General features: G+C 37.4%; 1 protein-coding gene across 3 annotated transcripts in view; it reads right to left on the minus strand.

Annotated features, from left to right (window-relative positions):
• Positions 1-16,393, minus strand: part of WWC2 (WW and C2 domain containing 2) — a 102,772-nt gene that overhangs the window by 35,209 nt on the left and 51,170 nt on the right. For 2 of the 3 annotated variants that reach the window (XM_086464033.1, XM_086464035.1), the window contains exons 3-9: positions 16,124-16,327; positions 15,055-15,131; positions 10,318-10,397; positions 6,839-6,968; positions 5,964-6,110; positions 4,929-5,002; positions 441-683 (exon numbers count right to left, since the gene is read on the minus strand). In XM_086464033.1, the coding sequence (XP_086320159.1) occupies positions 441-683; positions 4,929-5,002; positions 5,964-6,110; positions 6,839-6,968; positions 10,318-10,397; positions 15,055-15,131; positions 16,124-16,327 (955 nt within the window). Of the gene's footprint in view, positions 1-440; positions 684-4,928; positions 5,003-5,134; positions 5,138-5,963; positions 6,111-6,838; positions 6,969-10,317; positions 10,398-15,054; positions 15,132-16,123; positions 16,328-16,393 lie in introns of all 3 variants that reach the window. The other variant, XM_086464034.1, reaches the window with a different exon arrangement.

Below are 16,393 nucleotides of genomic sequence, written 5' to 3' on the forward strand. Positions count from 1 at the left end.
TGTAATAAAACTCACAGTGAAAGGCTTCAGATGTTGCAACAATCAAGATAATCTTTGTAACCTGAGTTCAAATAGTTTACAGCTATTATCAGAAACAAGTGAATGATGTATTGCCCTCCTGCTGGTATGTTGACATTCCTCAGTTATTTAACATCTGTCACAGGCATTTTCATGCTGGTAACAAACACAGAGCAACCGATATTGCAGAGCACATACGGGGTGTTCACATTCTCTCACAGCACAGAAGACTTCTGTGTGTTTCTGCCCAGTGGGCTAATAACAAATTTAATTAAGATCTACATAGAACAGTTTCTGAAGGAAAACAGGGAACATTTACTGAAGGAAAACAGCCCATCAAGGCATAGATCATGGTCTGTAATGGGAACAAAGGTTAGACTGCAAAAAGCAGCATTCAATATCAGCAAAAGACAACCCCTTACCTTTCAGCAAGTGCTTGACTGGGTGTGCTCTTTACAGACAGCAGCTCTTCTTCAAGTCTCTTCCTGTCTGCTTCTAGCTGCTCTAGCTCATCTTGAGTACGTTTCCGTGGTGTAATAAACTGGAGTTCTTTTAAAAGCTCTTCTTTTTCATTGATTAACATCAGTTTTTCCTTTTCCACATCTAGTGCCCCAGGCCAGGCTTCACTATCTAGCTTAGAGAGTTCAATCTTCAAGTTAGCCATGCTAAAATAAAACACAGCAGATTTGTCTGAGCCCAGCACAGCCACAAATCTCAGTAAAGAGAGTAGTGATACAGTATTTTGAAAGGTATCAGGATATAACTGCATTTTCTACCCAAAGCCATACTTTTAATTAGAAAAGCAAGCCACCTATCCAGGCTAACAGTAATATCCATCTGCGTTGAAAATGAGTTGCTCTTGTTCCAATGCAAGTTGAAGTCACAACATTAATAAAAGCTTTATGGAAAGCAATCTGTCTGACAACATAGTAGTGGCACTATGTTTTACTCACTGAGGAGTACAATGGATTTCTCCTAAGCTACTGGAGGCTGACTGCTCCTCAGAAACAGCAAGGACAATGGTGAAAGAACATGCACCATAGCAAGGTGCTCACTTCAGCAGCATGCACGTATGCAAATCTTACGAGGCAAAAGCATTGCTCTTCTATGTGACTAAAATAAAATGTAATAGGACAGAGGCTACCTAAAGAGAAAGGAGCTTAACTCGAAATTTTGAGTTTATGCTACCGCTGTTCCCACTACAGATGTCAAATCACACAGTGAAGACACCCAAGACTTGGTTATCCATACATACTGCGCAGATACATGCAGATAATGGAAGCAGAAACTTCACTACATTATTATTGTACTATAGCTCAGTCCTGATCAAGACAGGTTATTTCCAGTGTTCAGTCTCCATAATCATTCTGTCTATGGGCTCAGCAGCATAGCTTAAGCAGTGCAGGTCTTGCAATAGAGAGTCATTGTCCATTGGGAAAGCTAAAAAATTCCCTTTATAGGTGTCACATATCTAGTAAGATGACAACTTTCAGTCACTTCCAGCTTTAGCCACACCTGAACCAGCCGCATAGCTAAAGATGTGGAAGCTCTGAACTACGTAACAGCTCCTAGCATTCTGCACCTTGCTTGTAAGCTGGGAAAAAGGCAGAGAAAGGAGAAGTCAAAACAGAAAGATGTTCCCGTACAATCTAGGGCAAGAGGAACTCCTCTGCTACTTTTATTTATTTGTAACTGCCATAGTTAAATACACCTAAGTCAGCTCAACAGCCGATACAAGTCTGTGCAACTCCAGTGTTACTGAACACTACCTAAGGTAATGAATGACCCATGACATACTTCGTAATACACAGATAATCTGGTATGTATAATCTTTCTGTAGTTCTGATAGATTTCTGGAAAAACGTTTTTCTTCTTTCCAGTTTGTTTTCTGTGAATAACAAAACTAATAATATCATGCTTATTTTGCACCTCCAGTATTAATTTTATAGTACATTAAGGCTTTTATTTATGGTCAAAGCTACGAATAGTTAATGTTGACTCTAACTATCCCATTGCTTATACTAAAAGCTTAACACCACCCTTTCTTCCTCTACAGGTAATGTTTTCATTGCAGCATGAGCTGCACCTCAATGAAAAAACAACAGCTTCAAAAATGAAAACAACCCATATTCCCACCAAACCCCTGCAAGAACAAGTTTGACTCAGGGTATTTTCAGAGAAAGACAATGTAAAATAAACAGAAATACTATCAACAGTGCTACTATAACCAAACAGTGAGATGAAATGAAATGAAGCATTTCAATGTATTTTGCAGCTGTTACATATATCATTTATATTCAACAGTCCTTTAGAGGAGCAGTACTCAAGAGGGAAAACAACCAAATAGTTTCAGATGGATAAGGAAATGTTAAGATTTTCATCTCCAGGTCACAGTTTCTAGCTAACCTTCTTCTAAAAGCAGCTGCTACTGACAGCTGTTTGATGGCTTATGGGATGGGACGGTGGTCTCCAAACAGTTCCTTTGCTCCCCCTGCTATAGACAACTCTCTGCTACTGTAACTAACACTCTCTTCAGCTGCCTCATCAGACAGGCAAAGGACTAGATGGATATGAAAACTGAACTGCTCTCACTCTTTTGAGGAAGTCCTTGCCCAACAGGTCAACAAGGAATAATAGCCAGATCTTCACCACATCAGGATAGGATCGCCAGCATGCTATATTAGATCCTTTTGAACCACAATTACAACTGAATTCAGCACAGTTGACCTCAACATTCCATCTCTTCAAGAAGTTCTGCTGGCTAAGCAACAAGAAATGTGCAACATACAAAATTATCTGATAATTTTCAAGTAAAGAAATTCACTTACAAGATCCTCTCTTTCTCTTAGTTATTTTTACATAAAATAACTAAGAATTCACAAATTTAATATTTCAGAAAAAAATGGTGAATACTTATTAAATTATAGCAATGACTACAATGTCCATAATAATTAGGCGGGACGTAATTGGGTACTGAACTTTATGTGCAAACTGGTATGTATCTTCATTATTCCAAGGTATGTACACCTTATTAAGTTCCCCCTGTAGTCACTGATAAAATCAGTATGTGCAAACACTTTAAAGACTTTAATAGCCTCTTCAAGGCATATGATGCTCTTACATAAAGCTGAAAAGAATATTCATTACTGGGCAGTTTTCAGACAAAATTGCATAAAGATATCATTTAAAAGGAGATAATTCAACCTTGAAACACACTGATGTTAAAATACTTAGTTATGCAAAGGTAAGTACATCAGCTACCGAAATTTTGACCCACATTCTCATCTGACTAATTTGTGAGAAAGTAAGATCTTGTGCTGCAGTACTCCATACTCTGAACACTGCACTGTTTGGTTTTGTTTTGAAAAAAATTTTTTTTTCAAGATAGAAGTGGTAATCTGACTTATTGCCAGGAATTTTTTTGTTCCTACACAGGAGAGAAAAAACACAATGCTGGGACTTCTTGGTATCAAGACACAGTCAAAACAGAGGATGACCTGGTTTTGGATCAATTATGCCTGAGAAAAAATGCCATCTATCTGCATCCAAAGCACCATCTGACAATTAATATTATGTACATGATGATTCTACGCCAAAATTGTAATGTTCAATTCTGAACAAATACAATAGCCTTAGCACTCTTTGATGAATGCATTGATTATATAATAAAGTTTTATCCGTAATGATGATATAAAGGATTACTGTTGTTACTGGCAAGGATGGCAGCTACCACTCTGTATAAGGACAGTACGTATTTGAGATGAGGCAAAAATGCTGGTTGTGCAGCCTCCTGCCTTTAAAACAAAACCAAACTATGCCTTTACTTGGTACTTATAAGCTGCAAATTTCTTTTCCTAGTTATCTAATTGACGATGCCATAGTATTCCAATTGAAATAATATTTAAATCTCAGGTTAAATGGCATTTTAGGCACTGTTTTCACCTGGGGAAAAGTGCTATTTTTTATTTTATTGCCTTGTTTAGTTCTTTATAGTAAAAAAGGAACTTCAAGTGTGGGATAACTTTTTAGATTTCTATTTCTCTTAAATTACAAAGCACCCCCATAACAAAAACCACAGGGTTTCTGAATAGTTGACACCAAATTTTGTGACAAATATTACAAAATAATACAATACAATTAATACATTATTAATGGAGAGATATCCTACACACACTTGTTTTCTTAAATAGTAAATTTCGCCCCAGTATTATGCAGCACTTCTGGTACACTATAAGATATGTCATTCTAACCCCAAATGTTCCGCTTTCTGATGCCCGTTCTTCAGTGCTGTGGCAATTCATCAAAATGGCACTGTTTTTATGAGAACCACTGCAGAACTTTATTTGAAAGACATTCCACATTCATCAGTGGAGCAGTTCCTGATGTCTTTTCTCCTCAGCTTAAACTCAAAAAAAATCAACCCCATAGTGATAACAAATATTTAAATTATCCAAAGTCCCAGGGAAAAACGAAATAATTAAGTCTACTAAATCTGCACTGGAACCAGTCTGAAGCAACTCTAAAACTGAAGAGCCTTCAGTGGCACAGTAAACTGAAATGATGATCCCAAAGAAGGTTATAATGGACATAAATAACCTGGTGACTCCGTTCAGTGGAAAGCCAACTCACTTTATTCCCTTAATCCTGGGGCTGCCATGAATTTGTCACTGTCTGCATTTTCTTTCTTAACACATTCAACTTCGCATTAAATGTAAAACCTACTGTACAAAAAGACTGCTCCTGAAAGTCTGCCTGCATTCTGAAGGAAAAGCAACATGCTGCAGCACTGCCCGCAGCGTCTCCAGAGAGCCGCCCACTAGATGTCACTGCCAGCACAACGTTAGTGCTGCAGAGCGCTGACACCTTCCCAGCACAAGACTGTAACTGAACAAAGCAACTAACCCTATTACCTTCTTTTTGCCTCTTCATATTGAAGACTTAGCCTGACCTTCTCTGCTAAATTTGATCTACTTCTTGCTCCAACCTGTTGAGGAAGAAAAATAAATCAGCCTTATTACTGTGGAAAGCTGTTAAATGAATCAATGAAAGCTATGCACAGGCTAGAAAAATCACGACTTACAAAAAAAAAAACCCACATCCACCCGCAGCCACACACTTGCTGTTAAATGTCTAGTTAGAAATCTACTCAGATGTACAAACCAGCTGTTTTCTTCTCATACAGTTCATTATTTTTAACTATTGTACTACCAATTGTCCGTATCCCATCAGAGTAAAGCAAGAGCATTTTCAAAGAAGTCTTGCAATGATTGCACCCCAAGTTTTTATCTCATACTTTGAACTCTGCTGAACTCAGATTTAGAACTTAGTCAGTGCCTTTCAAAGTAAGACTTCAATAAATTCTCTACAAAACACAGAGAAGCTTAGCTCTGTTTGGAAAACCTTGTACAGTGTCTTCGTTATAAACTTAGCTCACAGAACTTCAAAGAAGGCACCAAAATTAAGCACAGCTTTCTGTGTATGTAAAATATACTGTCAGAAAATGTTTTAATGAATCACTGAACAAGCAGTTCCACTAACAGTTTTTCAGCTGCATGAAATGAAATTGCACAGTTAAATTCTGAGATCTTGTTTCTGAAAATTAAAATCATCTTTATGTTGAATTAAGTCTGTAAAGTGGATCATATCCTATAGACAGATCCAAAAAATACTAGCTACTCACGCTGATCTTCACTGTACTGGAACTATTTGATTAAATCATATGGTCATAAATGCTTTATGTCACATGTATAAAGTTCTTCTGACTCTTGATTTAAAATGTAAAGTAAAAAAAAGAAAAAATCAAATAACTGATTCTAAGCAATTCTCTCGAGCATGTATATATACACCTATCAGCAACAACAAACAACTATTTGAGTCCAATTCCACTAATCACAGCATTCTGATTCAATTTCTATTTACATTTGACAAAATGGAAAAAAGCTCACCTCACCAGAAATGTCAGTCTGAGACCCTGCATCCAGAGTTTGTCTAGAAAAAAACAGCTGGGAGTTTACAGAGCTGGAATTCAAGTCTGGTTCAGATGTCCCAATGGTCTGGTCAAGACTGAATTTCTCTCTCAGCTTTGCAAGACTCTGTCCAGGAAACAGAAAAGGAGGTGGTGTTCAAGTTTCTTTGCACTTTACCCTGTTTACACGAGTTTACCTCCAAGAGAATTTTTTTTTTTTTTTTTTTTTTTTTTTTTTTTTTTTTTACACAAAAGACTCCAAATTATGGGTTTATTTCACATTTAGCAAACTATCCTTTTAATCAAGCAGTTGGTAGGTAACTGACACCTGTGACAATGTAAAAACTACCCACGTGGGTTTATGTCTCTTTTGAGTTTGGGTTTTGGTTGGTTGTTTTTGTGTTGGGTTTTTTTTTGGTTGTTTTTTTTTTTTTAACTTGTCAACCAATTAAATATTTGGTTGATTAAAAGAAAGATCTGCTTTCAGAAATGGAAATAGGGCAATTTAGATACGGAAAACTTTTACTGATTTAGAAAATGGCCATGCATCTCAAAAACACATCTCTGAATTTCGTCCGCTTAGTATTTTAAATTGTGATTTAGAGGTAACATATGTGCTGTACCTTACATACAAGTTCAGAAGTCTATATTCTCTGACTGACACAAGAGTGGCTTTTTGAACTAGGAACGTCACAGGCTTCAGTTTCTGCATCTGAAAATTGATTTTAATACTAGTTTGGCTCAAAGAGTTTTGAGAAACCCTTAACAACTATAAAATACAAAGTATTTACCATGAGGAAAGTGAGTCATGTTAAAACAAATCCACATAAAACATACATCAACCATTTAAAATACCTTCATTAAATCTTGTTTTTCTCTCTCCCCTGAACTTATCGCCTTTCTGATGTTCTTCAGTTCACTCAGGATGGCTTTGGCCTCACGCAGCTCATACCCACTCTGGCCTCCAGACATCTTTTGGTCAATTCTGTGGAAAGACAGAATATTAATATCAGATACAGAAAATAATATTAACATCTCTGCTGTTCTGCTTCAGGCAGAAGCACAGTTAGAGAACAGAAGGGAAGGAGATAAGAGATACCATTTCCTGTGACAGACATGCAAACTGGAAAGAGGCCATTGAAGTCTCCATTAAAATACTTACTACTTAACCCTTGGCAAAAATGTCAAGCTACCTAACATACACACAGTGTCCAGGGAATGGCTTTTGCTGACATCAGGAAATTTCATGGAAAAATACTCCTGTTGGCTTTAAACCCACCTCAGCTCAGCTACTGGGGCCTTACTAAAGGCAGAGACTCCACAAGCAATTTTAGTTGATGCAGTCTTAAAGACATAAGGGGCACAGAGCACTGAACAGTCTTACACATTCTACCAGGTGTATAGCATTATTGCTGACAACACTGTCAAAATTCCCATCCCCACCATAACTCTCTGCAGCATACAAGCAGCTTTTGGGTACACCTTTCACACTATTAACTGTGATCCTCACAGAAGCAGAATTTGTCATTAGTAGAATTCCTCTACCCAGACTGCATCACGATATGGGCAGACAGGCAAGCTTCTTGGTACTAATCAGCCTTGCAGAGAAGAAACGTCACCAGAACCATTCTTGTTCTCAGCTTCCTTCTCGTTCACCCTAATCCTAGGCATTAACCGTCTGGAACAGCTGTTCTGCTCAGCCAGTCACCAGGCTCTGTTTATTCACAAAAATCTCTGGATAATTAATACCATATGTCATCCATCGGACAATTTATTAAATTCCTGAACTATCGATGATTTTAAAAACTGTAACTTGCTAATAACAAAACAAAAAGCCTCTAAACTTAGAGATAAAAAGTATTTCATTGTAGTATTTCCATATTTACTTCAGGAAGTACAGTTTGTAAACATATTTCTCTGATCTCTAGTTTAACTGAATATTTCATAGCATCATAGAAATGACTGCAGCTGTGCTTCAAAAAATTAAAACCGACCACCATCTTCACAAAAGCAAGCATTTAGTAGAGAATACATTCTTTTATAATGCAATTGGTTTTCTGTTTTTATCATCATCCATCATCTTTGCTGGAAGACATTAACCTTGTGAGTGAGGAATGAACAATCATTTTAATGATTAGAAGTGATCTCAACCATCCTCTGCAAGAACAGCGCACTCACACAAAACACCTATAACTGTATTCTATTTTCCTTCCAGTTTTGTGCAAAGATATCAAGGTTCTAAAGCAGTATTTAATGCTATGAGCCTGTCTGTTTTTCTTTCTCCACATTTCAGTTTTTGTGCAAACTAGAACTGCATTTGTGTAAGAAAATTGCCAATGTGACTCAGCATTCAGATTCCTATTCAAGGATGTACTTGTTACAGTTTGAAAATTCCTCAAACTCTTTCATAGGTAGACATTTACTGTCTGACAACACTCAATTTTCGGTAATTTATCAGGTTGCTAAGGTCAAATAGATACAGGATATGCCAACAATTGAGATCATGAATGAATAGTTGGGTAATACACCACATGCTGCCTAGTAATATGATGTGCCACATTCAAATCGCAACTGCTTTATTCTGTATATAATTAAGATGGACAAGAAGGATCTCTGACATACGAGATATTCCACCTTCCTGTTTTAAATTAATGGGATTAGTATTGTTTGAAAGTGGCTGACTGAATTTTAAAACCAAATGTTCACTGTGTTTCTGTGGAATGCTGTTGACAGTTTCTGAAACATGCTTTGGATTCCTATCAAAATGGCTTGTGAGCAAGCTGCTTTAAAACAATACTTCATTGTTGAATTAATATAATAAAACCAGCATGATTGGCTAACCTTTAATCCTGGGACAGCAGCACGAGTTTTTATTACCTTAAGCTTTAGAGTCAATACATCTTTCTTCTCCTAAACTTTGCTTCAGATGAAATCTGATTTATGGTTAAATAAATTCAATCATCTATCCTTTTCTCCCTTCACTCCTCACTACCTTTGTATATTTAAATAACAAATCTTACATTTCTGTTTTAGTCAAAATGAAGGAGGATAAAGACTAGACTGGCATCCTCCTAAGGTGCTGAGGGTTTTCAGTTCCCAATTGACTTCAAACTCTTCATACCAGAAAAACATTTTTTGTCTATTTTAACTCCTCTATGATTGGCCATCTCCTGGACCAGATATTTTTTCTCCCACTTAAAAAAAAATTCCTACTGTATAGAACTGATCTATTACAATACAAAAACAATAGTCTACACAATCTTTTGGTTGGAACTGGGAACTGAACTCCAGTCTCTCGGCTCCAAACACAGATGCTCTGTCATCCTTTGCAAATTACTTCTCTGCATTTTAGTACTCTACCTGGAAGATGGAAATGCACTTCCCTTCTCCCGTCTTTTGTCCATCTTCCCTATATATTCTGCAAGCCCTCCAGGATAAAGATTATTACTTATCTGACAGTGCGCTGCCATACACAGGAGGTCCTGAGAAAAAGGGTAAATTAATCCAGGCAGTATTACATTAACACTGCACATTGCTTCTGCTACAGGAACTAGTGTACTAAGAGCACACAGCTCAGCATTTTACTGTGTAAACGTATCCTTAATGTATGAGTATATACCACAATACAGAAAACAACTAGCATTAATAAATTTCTGTTCACATTAATTAGCAAGGTTTCCTCTGCAGCAAGTTCTCTGTGGTGACAGTTCCAGTAATGTTTAGTATTTTGGGGCCCAACTTTGTAAGTCAGGAGCAGCAGGGAACACTCAGACTGAAAAAACTTCATTCCCTAATAATCCAACTGGTTAAATACCCAGAATGCTCATCTGGTTCAGCATCAGCCCTTTGGACACCAGGCATCCCAGCAACTGGAACAAAGAAAGTAAGGTCTCTAATCCTCAAATTCTGACTCATTTGAAACCCTGCACAGTTGTGCACCATTTATGCCTCCAAGAACAGAACCCTCCTCTCTCTCTTTGAGCTCAGAGGTGGGGAAAGGGGAAAGAAAGACCTAATTGCTTTTTCATTTTTTTTAAAAAGGGATATGCAAAGCAGCTAAACTCTTCCTCGGGACCCTTAACCACCGCCCTTCTTTCTGCCTCTTTGAAACACAAGCTACCTCATGAGAAAAAAAATAGGAGGGGAACAGATTTCTCATGTTAGCACTTGCACAACAGGTTTGTAATTTCTACAGATTTCCTGCTTCCTAACTTATTAGATTCTCATTTCCCCCCCACAATAACTCTCTCACATAAGATGGATTCAATTCCATGCCAAAAAAAAGAAATCAGGTGACTAAATTAAGTCAGTTTCAACTATTTTCTTTTACTCACTGTTGCAGTGTTTCAAAGCCCTGTTCCTTGTAGAGCAGCTCTTGCTTCATCTGAGAGAGTTCCCTCTTCAGCTTCTTAACCTTGCATGTTAAATCAAAGCAAGAGTTAGAAAATTCCTCTTGTTAAATAGTGTAACACATGGCTCTGAACAATTAATGTATTCTCTACATCAGATGAGAAAAAAAAAAAAGAGTAAATTGCTCTACTGACACATATTAAAAACAAAAGGATCTGTTCTCTTCCTGAAGTCTATGGGCAACATGCTTTAGTGTTAAAGGGACACAAGCAGATTAAATCACATTCTTTATTTGTATCGATACCACACTGTGTTATTAAACCTGAGAGAACTTTAACAAGTAATTTACTTCTTACTTGTTAAGCACGCATTCCAACTGTCCTACAGGGACATGTCTGTTTATTTTTAAGCTTATTATATTTTCACTTTTTCATTCCAGTAAGCTCTCAAGTCATTTGCATTGTAAAAGACAAAGTGTGGACTCCTCTTCCCTCCCCTCCCCCCTCGAACCATTCTTTCTTATAAAGCTTTACAGACACTGGATCCCTAAATATATAACTCAGATTCATTTAATCCAGAGACAACAATCACTAAACACATTTGGATGGCAAATATATGCATCTATTTAACAAAAATGTCTTTGGCAAAACATTCCCTACTTTCCCTAAATTTGCATGCTCAATTGCTTTTTAATCTTAATATTGCTATTTCAGATGTTAGCAGGTATGAGTACACTATAAAATATTTATGAATCAAGATGAAATTTAAATGTCCTCCATTTAATTTTTTATGTCATACTTTCCAAATGTACTAAACCAAAGTTTCTGGACCACCTATAAAGGAAGGTACTTTTAACATAAATTAAAATCAATCCTCAGCATACACATAGAGATAGAAATGCTTCCTTGAAATGCAGAGTCCGAAAATTTGGGATTAGCCAGATATTGTTAGGCTTTTTAACTTTCCAATCAGTAAGGTAAAAAAAGGAAAAGCCTGCTGGAAGTCATCTGCTCTCACCTACCACTGTGAAGTTCTTACTTGTTTTCATACAAGTTCTCAGATACTCAACTCCCTTGAAAAATGGATTACATTAAGATGAAGAATTTTGATGGCTTTAACTAAAATTAATTTCAAAATATGTCTCCAAGACTTTTTGTACCCAAATCCCCTTAGACTTCCTACTTGGTGCTATTCTCCAAATTATTAAAAAAAAAAAAAAGAGAGAGAGAGCGTAACATGCCAGGTGATTAAAAGTACTGAGCATCAGCAGCTGCTGTAGCTTTCCAAAGGCTTAAATTACTTTATATGTCTAAAGTAGCCACTGATTTGCAGGGTCTTTGTATGGGTTTGTGAATGATACTTAGGCACTCAATTTTGTAGCTTCTGAGTTTTCTGTGACAGAAACAAAATGCTTTCAATCTCCATTTTCTCCAAAGCAAAATCTGTTCTCTAGATGAAGGGCTAGATTCAGACTTTTGGAACCATCATCACTAGTTGCTTTACTTGACAGAAAATTGTTTTTATTTTGACCACACTGAATAGTTAGCATGATAAACAGACAATGTCTCTAAGTACATACTCAGCGCTCCTTAACTATTTCTTCCCTGACTAGCACAAAAACCCCAAGAATAATCTCTCAAGTGGTCTGATCAAGGTTATAGAAAATGAACAGATACCACTCCCTGTTCCAGGTAAAGTAATGTGTAAAATATGAAAGACATCTTAACTTTTCCGAGAAACACAGAACGGCTAAACTTTTTTTTTTTTTAAATCAGAAAAGTGAATTTACAGTAATAGCAGAAGGCACATTTGATTTCAACTTAGAGGACTGGATCTCTCAGAAAAACTTACATTTTTCCTCGAGATCATCTTCTGAGTGTCCTCTGCTGTAATTCATCATCATTTCATTATCAAGAAATGTGAGTTAGGCACATTATCCTAGAAGGATGTGACCTACATCATAATATAGACTCTTGTGTTTACTGCTTCATACTTGCATTAAACTATTCTTGTGCTCCTTGTCTTCTCCTTCAAAACTTTCATATAATTCCTGCTTGTTCACAACTCTTCACTGGTTTTATCTTTCACTCCATTCCTACTGCTTCTGTACATCATCTTAAGTCACCTGACACGCCTCTTGCTCCCTCCTTCTAACTGCATCTTCAAGCAGGCTCCTGTGCTAACCCCCTTCTACTCCCACCACTTGAGTAGTAATGGAAAAACGATGACAACTCCTCCACCTTGTTATTTTACGAAGGTGCATCCACTACTCGCTCCATATGCATAAAACATACTGTGATCACATATGCTTTCTGTTGTTTGAATGATCTTACTGACTACTAATTAAGACCCCAAATGGCCCCACTCAAAGTCCACTGTAGGATCAGATCTTCTATTTTAATCTTGTGAGAAAGGTTTGTCTTCTGCTTATTTCATTTAACAGCAGTCTCATTTCTGTCATATTTTCTCCACAACCTATTGTGCAATAGGCAATTCATGTATCCAAAAGGCTCCACTTGCATATATTAAGCACAGCTAACAAGGAAAAGGCCAAAGGCCAATTCAGAACTTCCTCAAATGTTGAGATTTCCCCCTCCAGCCACCATTAACCTGACAATACCAGTAAGCCTCAGCCAGCATGCAAAAATGAGAAACAGGTTTAGTACATCTGACCTAATAGTTCACTAAACAATGGGCAAATGCTAGCTAGCTGGCTAGCAGCTTACTAATGACTAACTTTGTTTCCCATTAAGTCCATGCATGCACGTACTGTAAAATGCCAAAAGGTGGCATATTAGCAAGCATCCTCAAACATTCAAGTAAGAGTAAACTATGATAATAGTCATACCTCTCTTGCCATCTTCCATGAAAACCACTTTCCAGCCCTAGCATTGCAGGGCTCCACTTTCTCTTATCTCAATGATTTTCTTATCCAGTGGCCTTGGATGACAACACCTTTATGCTGATACAGATATTCTTGGACTGCACCCTTCTAAACTCTGCAGACAAGATTCAGGTCACCTATTTTAGGCACATAGGCAACTTGGACTTTGCAATGCCAATAAATTAGGTGTTGGGAACCAGCAGGATGTTAAGCTCCTTGACTCCAAGAAACAATGAGGAGAGGAAAGCACCTCCAAAAAACCAATTCTTGTGATTAACAGATCTGCCTCTCTCCTCAGTGAACAAATTATAGAACTACAGCCAAGAGGTAAATGATACGACTTTTCTGCATCTTGAGCTGGGAGGTGATCAGAGCTAAGTAACCGGAAAAACTGAGCACAGCACCATGTCTGAATTTTCCCCTCTCTGACTTGTAGGTGACTATATTTAAATTTGGTCATGTGTTTTCTTCTTCAACAACACTGATAATTTCCCAAATATACTAGTAATCCCCTTCCCAAAGGAAACAACTGTTACTGCTCCACTCATTTTAGAAAGAAGCTCTTGCCTTGTCTTTTCATTCTTGTTCTGGAGAAGGTCCTTACTGCTGTTGGTCTTCCCTACTAAACTTAGAAAATTCTTCCTCCCGCCTCCTCCAGTGTTGAAGATCTCTCACTAATGACCTGCTGTTCTCCTTAAAGGATAAGGGACAAATTGAGATTGGTAAGCAGTCAGGAGGGCAACATCCAGACGCCATTTTACAGCATATTCCATCCCTGATTTACACCAGGTTTTAAAATTTTAACGAGCTATTCCACAGTTCCTTTTAAACATGAATTGATTAGATGCCTAATCATAACTGTTACTCCACATGAAGGATGTTACTCTGAGGCTTCTCTGAGTGCTGCACTGTGCAGAAACCAGGAGGGGGCAATGGAAGAGCTGAGTAACCACTGTCGCTTGTGCTGCTTCTGCTCCCGCAGAATCCGTATTCCAGCCCTCGTCGAGGGACTATGCTGTGAGGTGCTGCCTTTTTAACCTGCATGGTTTGATCTAATATTTTTCATTACTAACTACAGAAAGCCTAGGCTATCCATAGAGTATTACGCGCCACAGCTTAAATAAATGAACTTCCTATATAGATTTCAAATGTCTTCCACGCCATTTCCTCTTTATTCAAGATAAATTCACTAGAGACTAACCTGTGAAAGAAAGTTCTGTACATGGAGTCTGTTAGTGACCATACTGAACACAGCTGATCAAATAATGGATTTTTGTTCGTTACCAATTTCAAAATGTGAACACAAATTTTCATTCTTGATCTGAGCTGTTCCATTTTGAGAAAAAGAGAGCAAAGTTTCACACCAATACTGAAAAGTGGTTTTTTAAACCACAAGACATTTGTGAGGCAGCTCATGTAGCCAATGGTGGTTTCATTTCTCACAGAAAAGAGATTGTGTAAAAAGTCATCTAGCTGCAGCTCACCTTGGCCTATACTTTTCTATTTTCACCTAAAGATTTTTACTCTTCCTTTTTTTAAAAACAAAATCAAGAAAGTGAAAATAGTTATTGGATTTATTTAAACACACATCTAATTAGAGTATCTGTCAAAGTTTCCCCAAAATGTGTTATCTGAAAGTAACAGAGACAGGTTTACAAGTTCATTAAAAGTCTCTGAATGGTATTTAATGAGAATATTAGGTTTCAGCACCAGGGTACAAGATATGTCTGCTAGTTCAAGCTTTGCTTATTCTACAGTCATAAACTTATGACTGTAGAATACAAATTCTATAGTCACATACACAGAATACAAATGAATATTAGTTAAGCACTCTCACCCTTAATCTTGTAGTGGAGATTTCAGCCTTCAGAATGTCAGGGTCATACTTTGTGCTTGATGAGGAGCCTGAGAACACTTTTTTAAAAAGACAAAAAAATATTTAAGTACTTTTAAATCATCAATTAGTCCCTTTCTCAATGAATCCAGATTGATCTAAAACTACAAAGTGCAGAAAAACATGTAATACTTTAAAAAAAATAATACATCCTTTTATAGAGTAGTCAGCACTGCAGGATGGCAAGAATTAATGAATAATCAAATTTTTCCCCTTTTTTCCTACCACTATTTGGTATCTCTCCTTCTTTGCTTATCTCAAGATCCTAAAGTAGCACCTCATTCTCCCTGGCTTTCTATCCCTTGCTTTCTGTTCCCATTCTTCTAGCTGAGCCATCTTGCGATCACCTCTTCCTGAAAGTTGTAATTTCTAAGGAGATTTCTGGAAAGCAGAGTAAGATTTATTCAGAAGCCTCAGAGGTTCGCCACTCAGTTCTTCTGCAGCTGTGCATGTTAATTTTATCATGCTACCTACTTCTGAGAGACTTTTGGTCAACAACAGGCCTCTGATGGCACTTCTCTGCATGCCATTTCCTTGTTCAACATTGTAACATGTATCTCTACTTCACCCCTGATCACAGAACACAGGCTACAAAATTATTGTATGCTATTCTTATAAAACAGCAACAATTTCCCTTCTTGGTCTATTGCAGACACCTCTCAACACGGTAGGGTCATTTCAGTATGCAGCCATGAAGTGCAGGAGATCCTATTTACTTTGAACCTAGATTGGGCAGAATTCTGTTCTGACAAACTCCATGACAAAATAGATTTCAGAGCCTGCTGCTCTAAACCGTGGCTCAAAGGAGTTCAATTGTATCAGGCAGAAGAGGGTTCTCTCCAGCAGAATATCTTTATATTAAATAAAATAAAATAAAAAGTAGGGATGCTATCTCTAAAAAAGCCAGAGTACAAGCTGTTCACAGAAAACCTTGAAAACTCATCCTAAAGAGAAACAGGAACCTCTGCAAGGCGCAGATCAAATAAGTTAGTGTATTCTCTACTGTACTTACAGCTTGTATGAGAGCTTGATTTTTCTTTGTAGGCATCATTCAACCGTACATACTCATCCAGTGCAAGTGCTAGCCTCTGTTCTTTCACGTGGTACAGTTCCTTCTGAGTACTGAGAGCATCCTGGGCTATCATAAGATAATCTTTTAACATTCTCTCTTGTTCTCGCCTCCATTGTTTCCTGGGATCTTCTATTTGTGTTGTTTCTTTATAGGAGAAAAAGAAAGTATTTAAAGAAACCTCTGCTGAAATCCGTTGACAACTAAATTGTT

Source organism: Leptosomus discolor, chromosome 4 (assembly GCF_034619465.1).
Source record: "Leptosomus discolor isolate bLepDis1 chromosome 4, bLepDis1.hap2, whole genome shotgun sequence".
Classification (NCBI taxonomy): domain Eukaryota; kingdom Metazoa; phylum Chordata; class Aves; order Leptosomiformes; family Leptosomidae; genus Leptosomus; species Leptosomus discolor.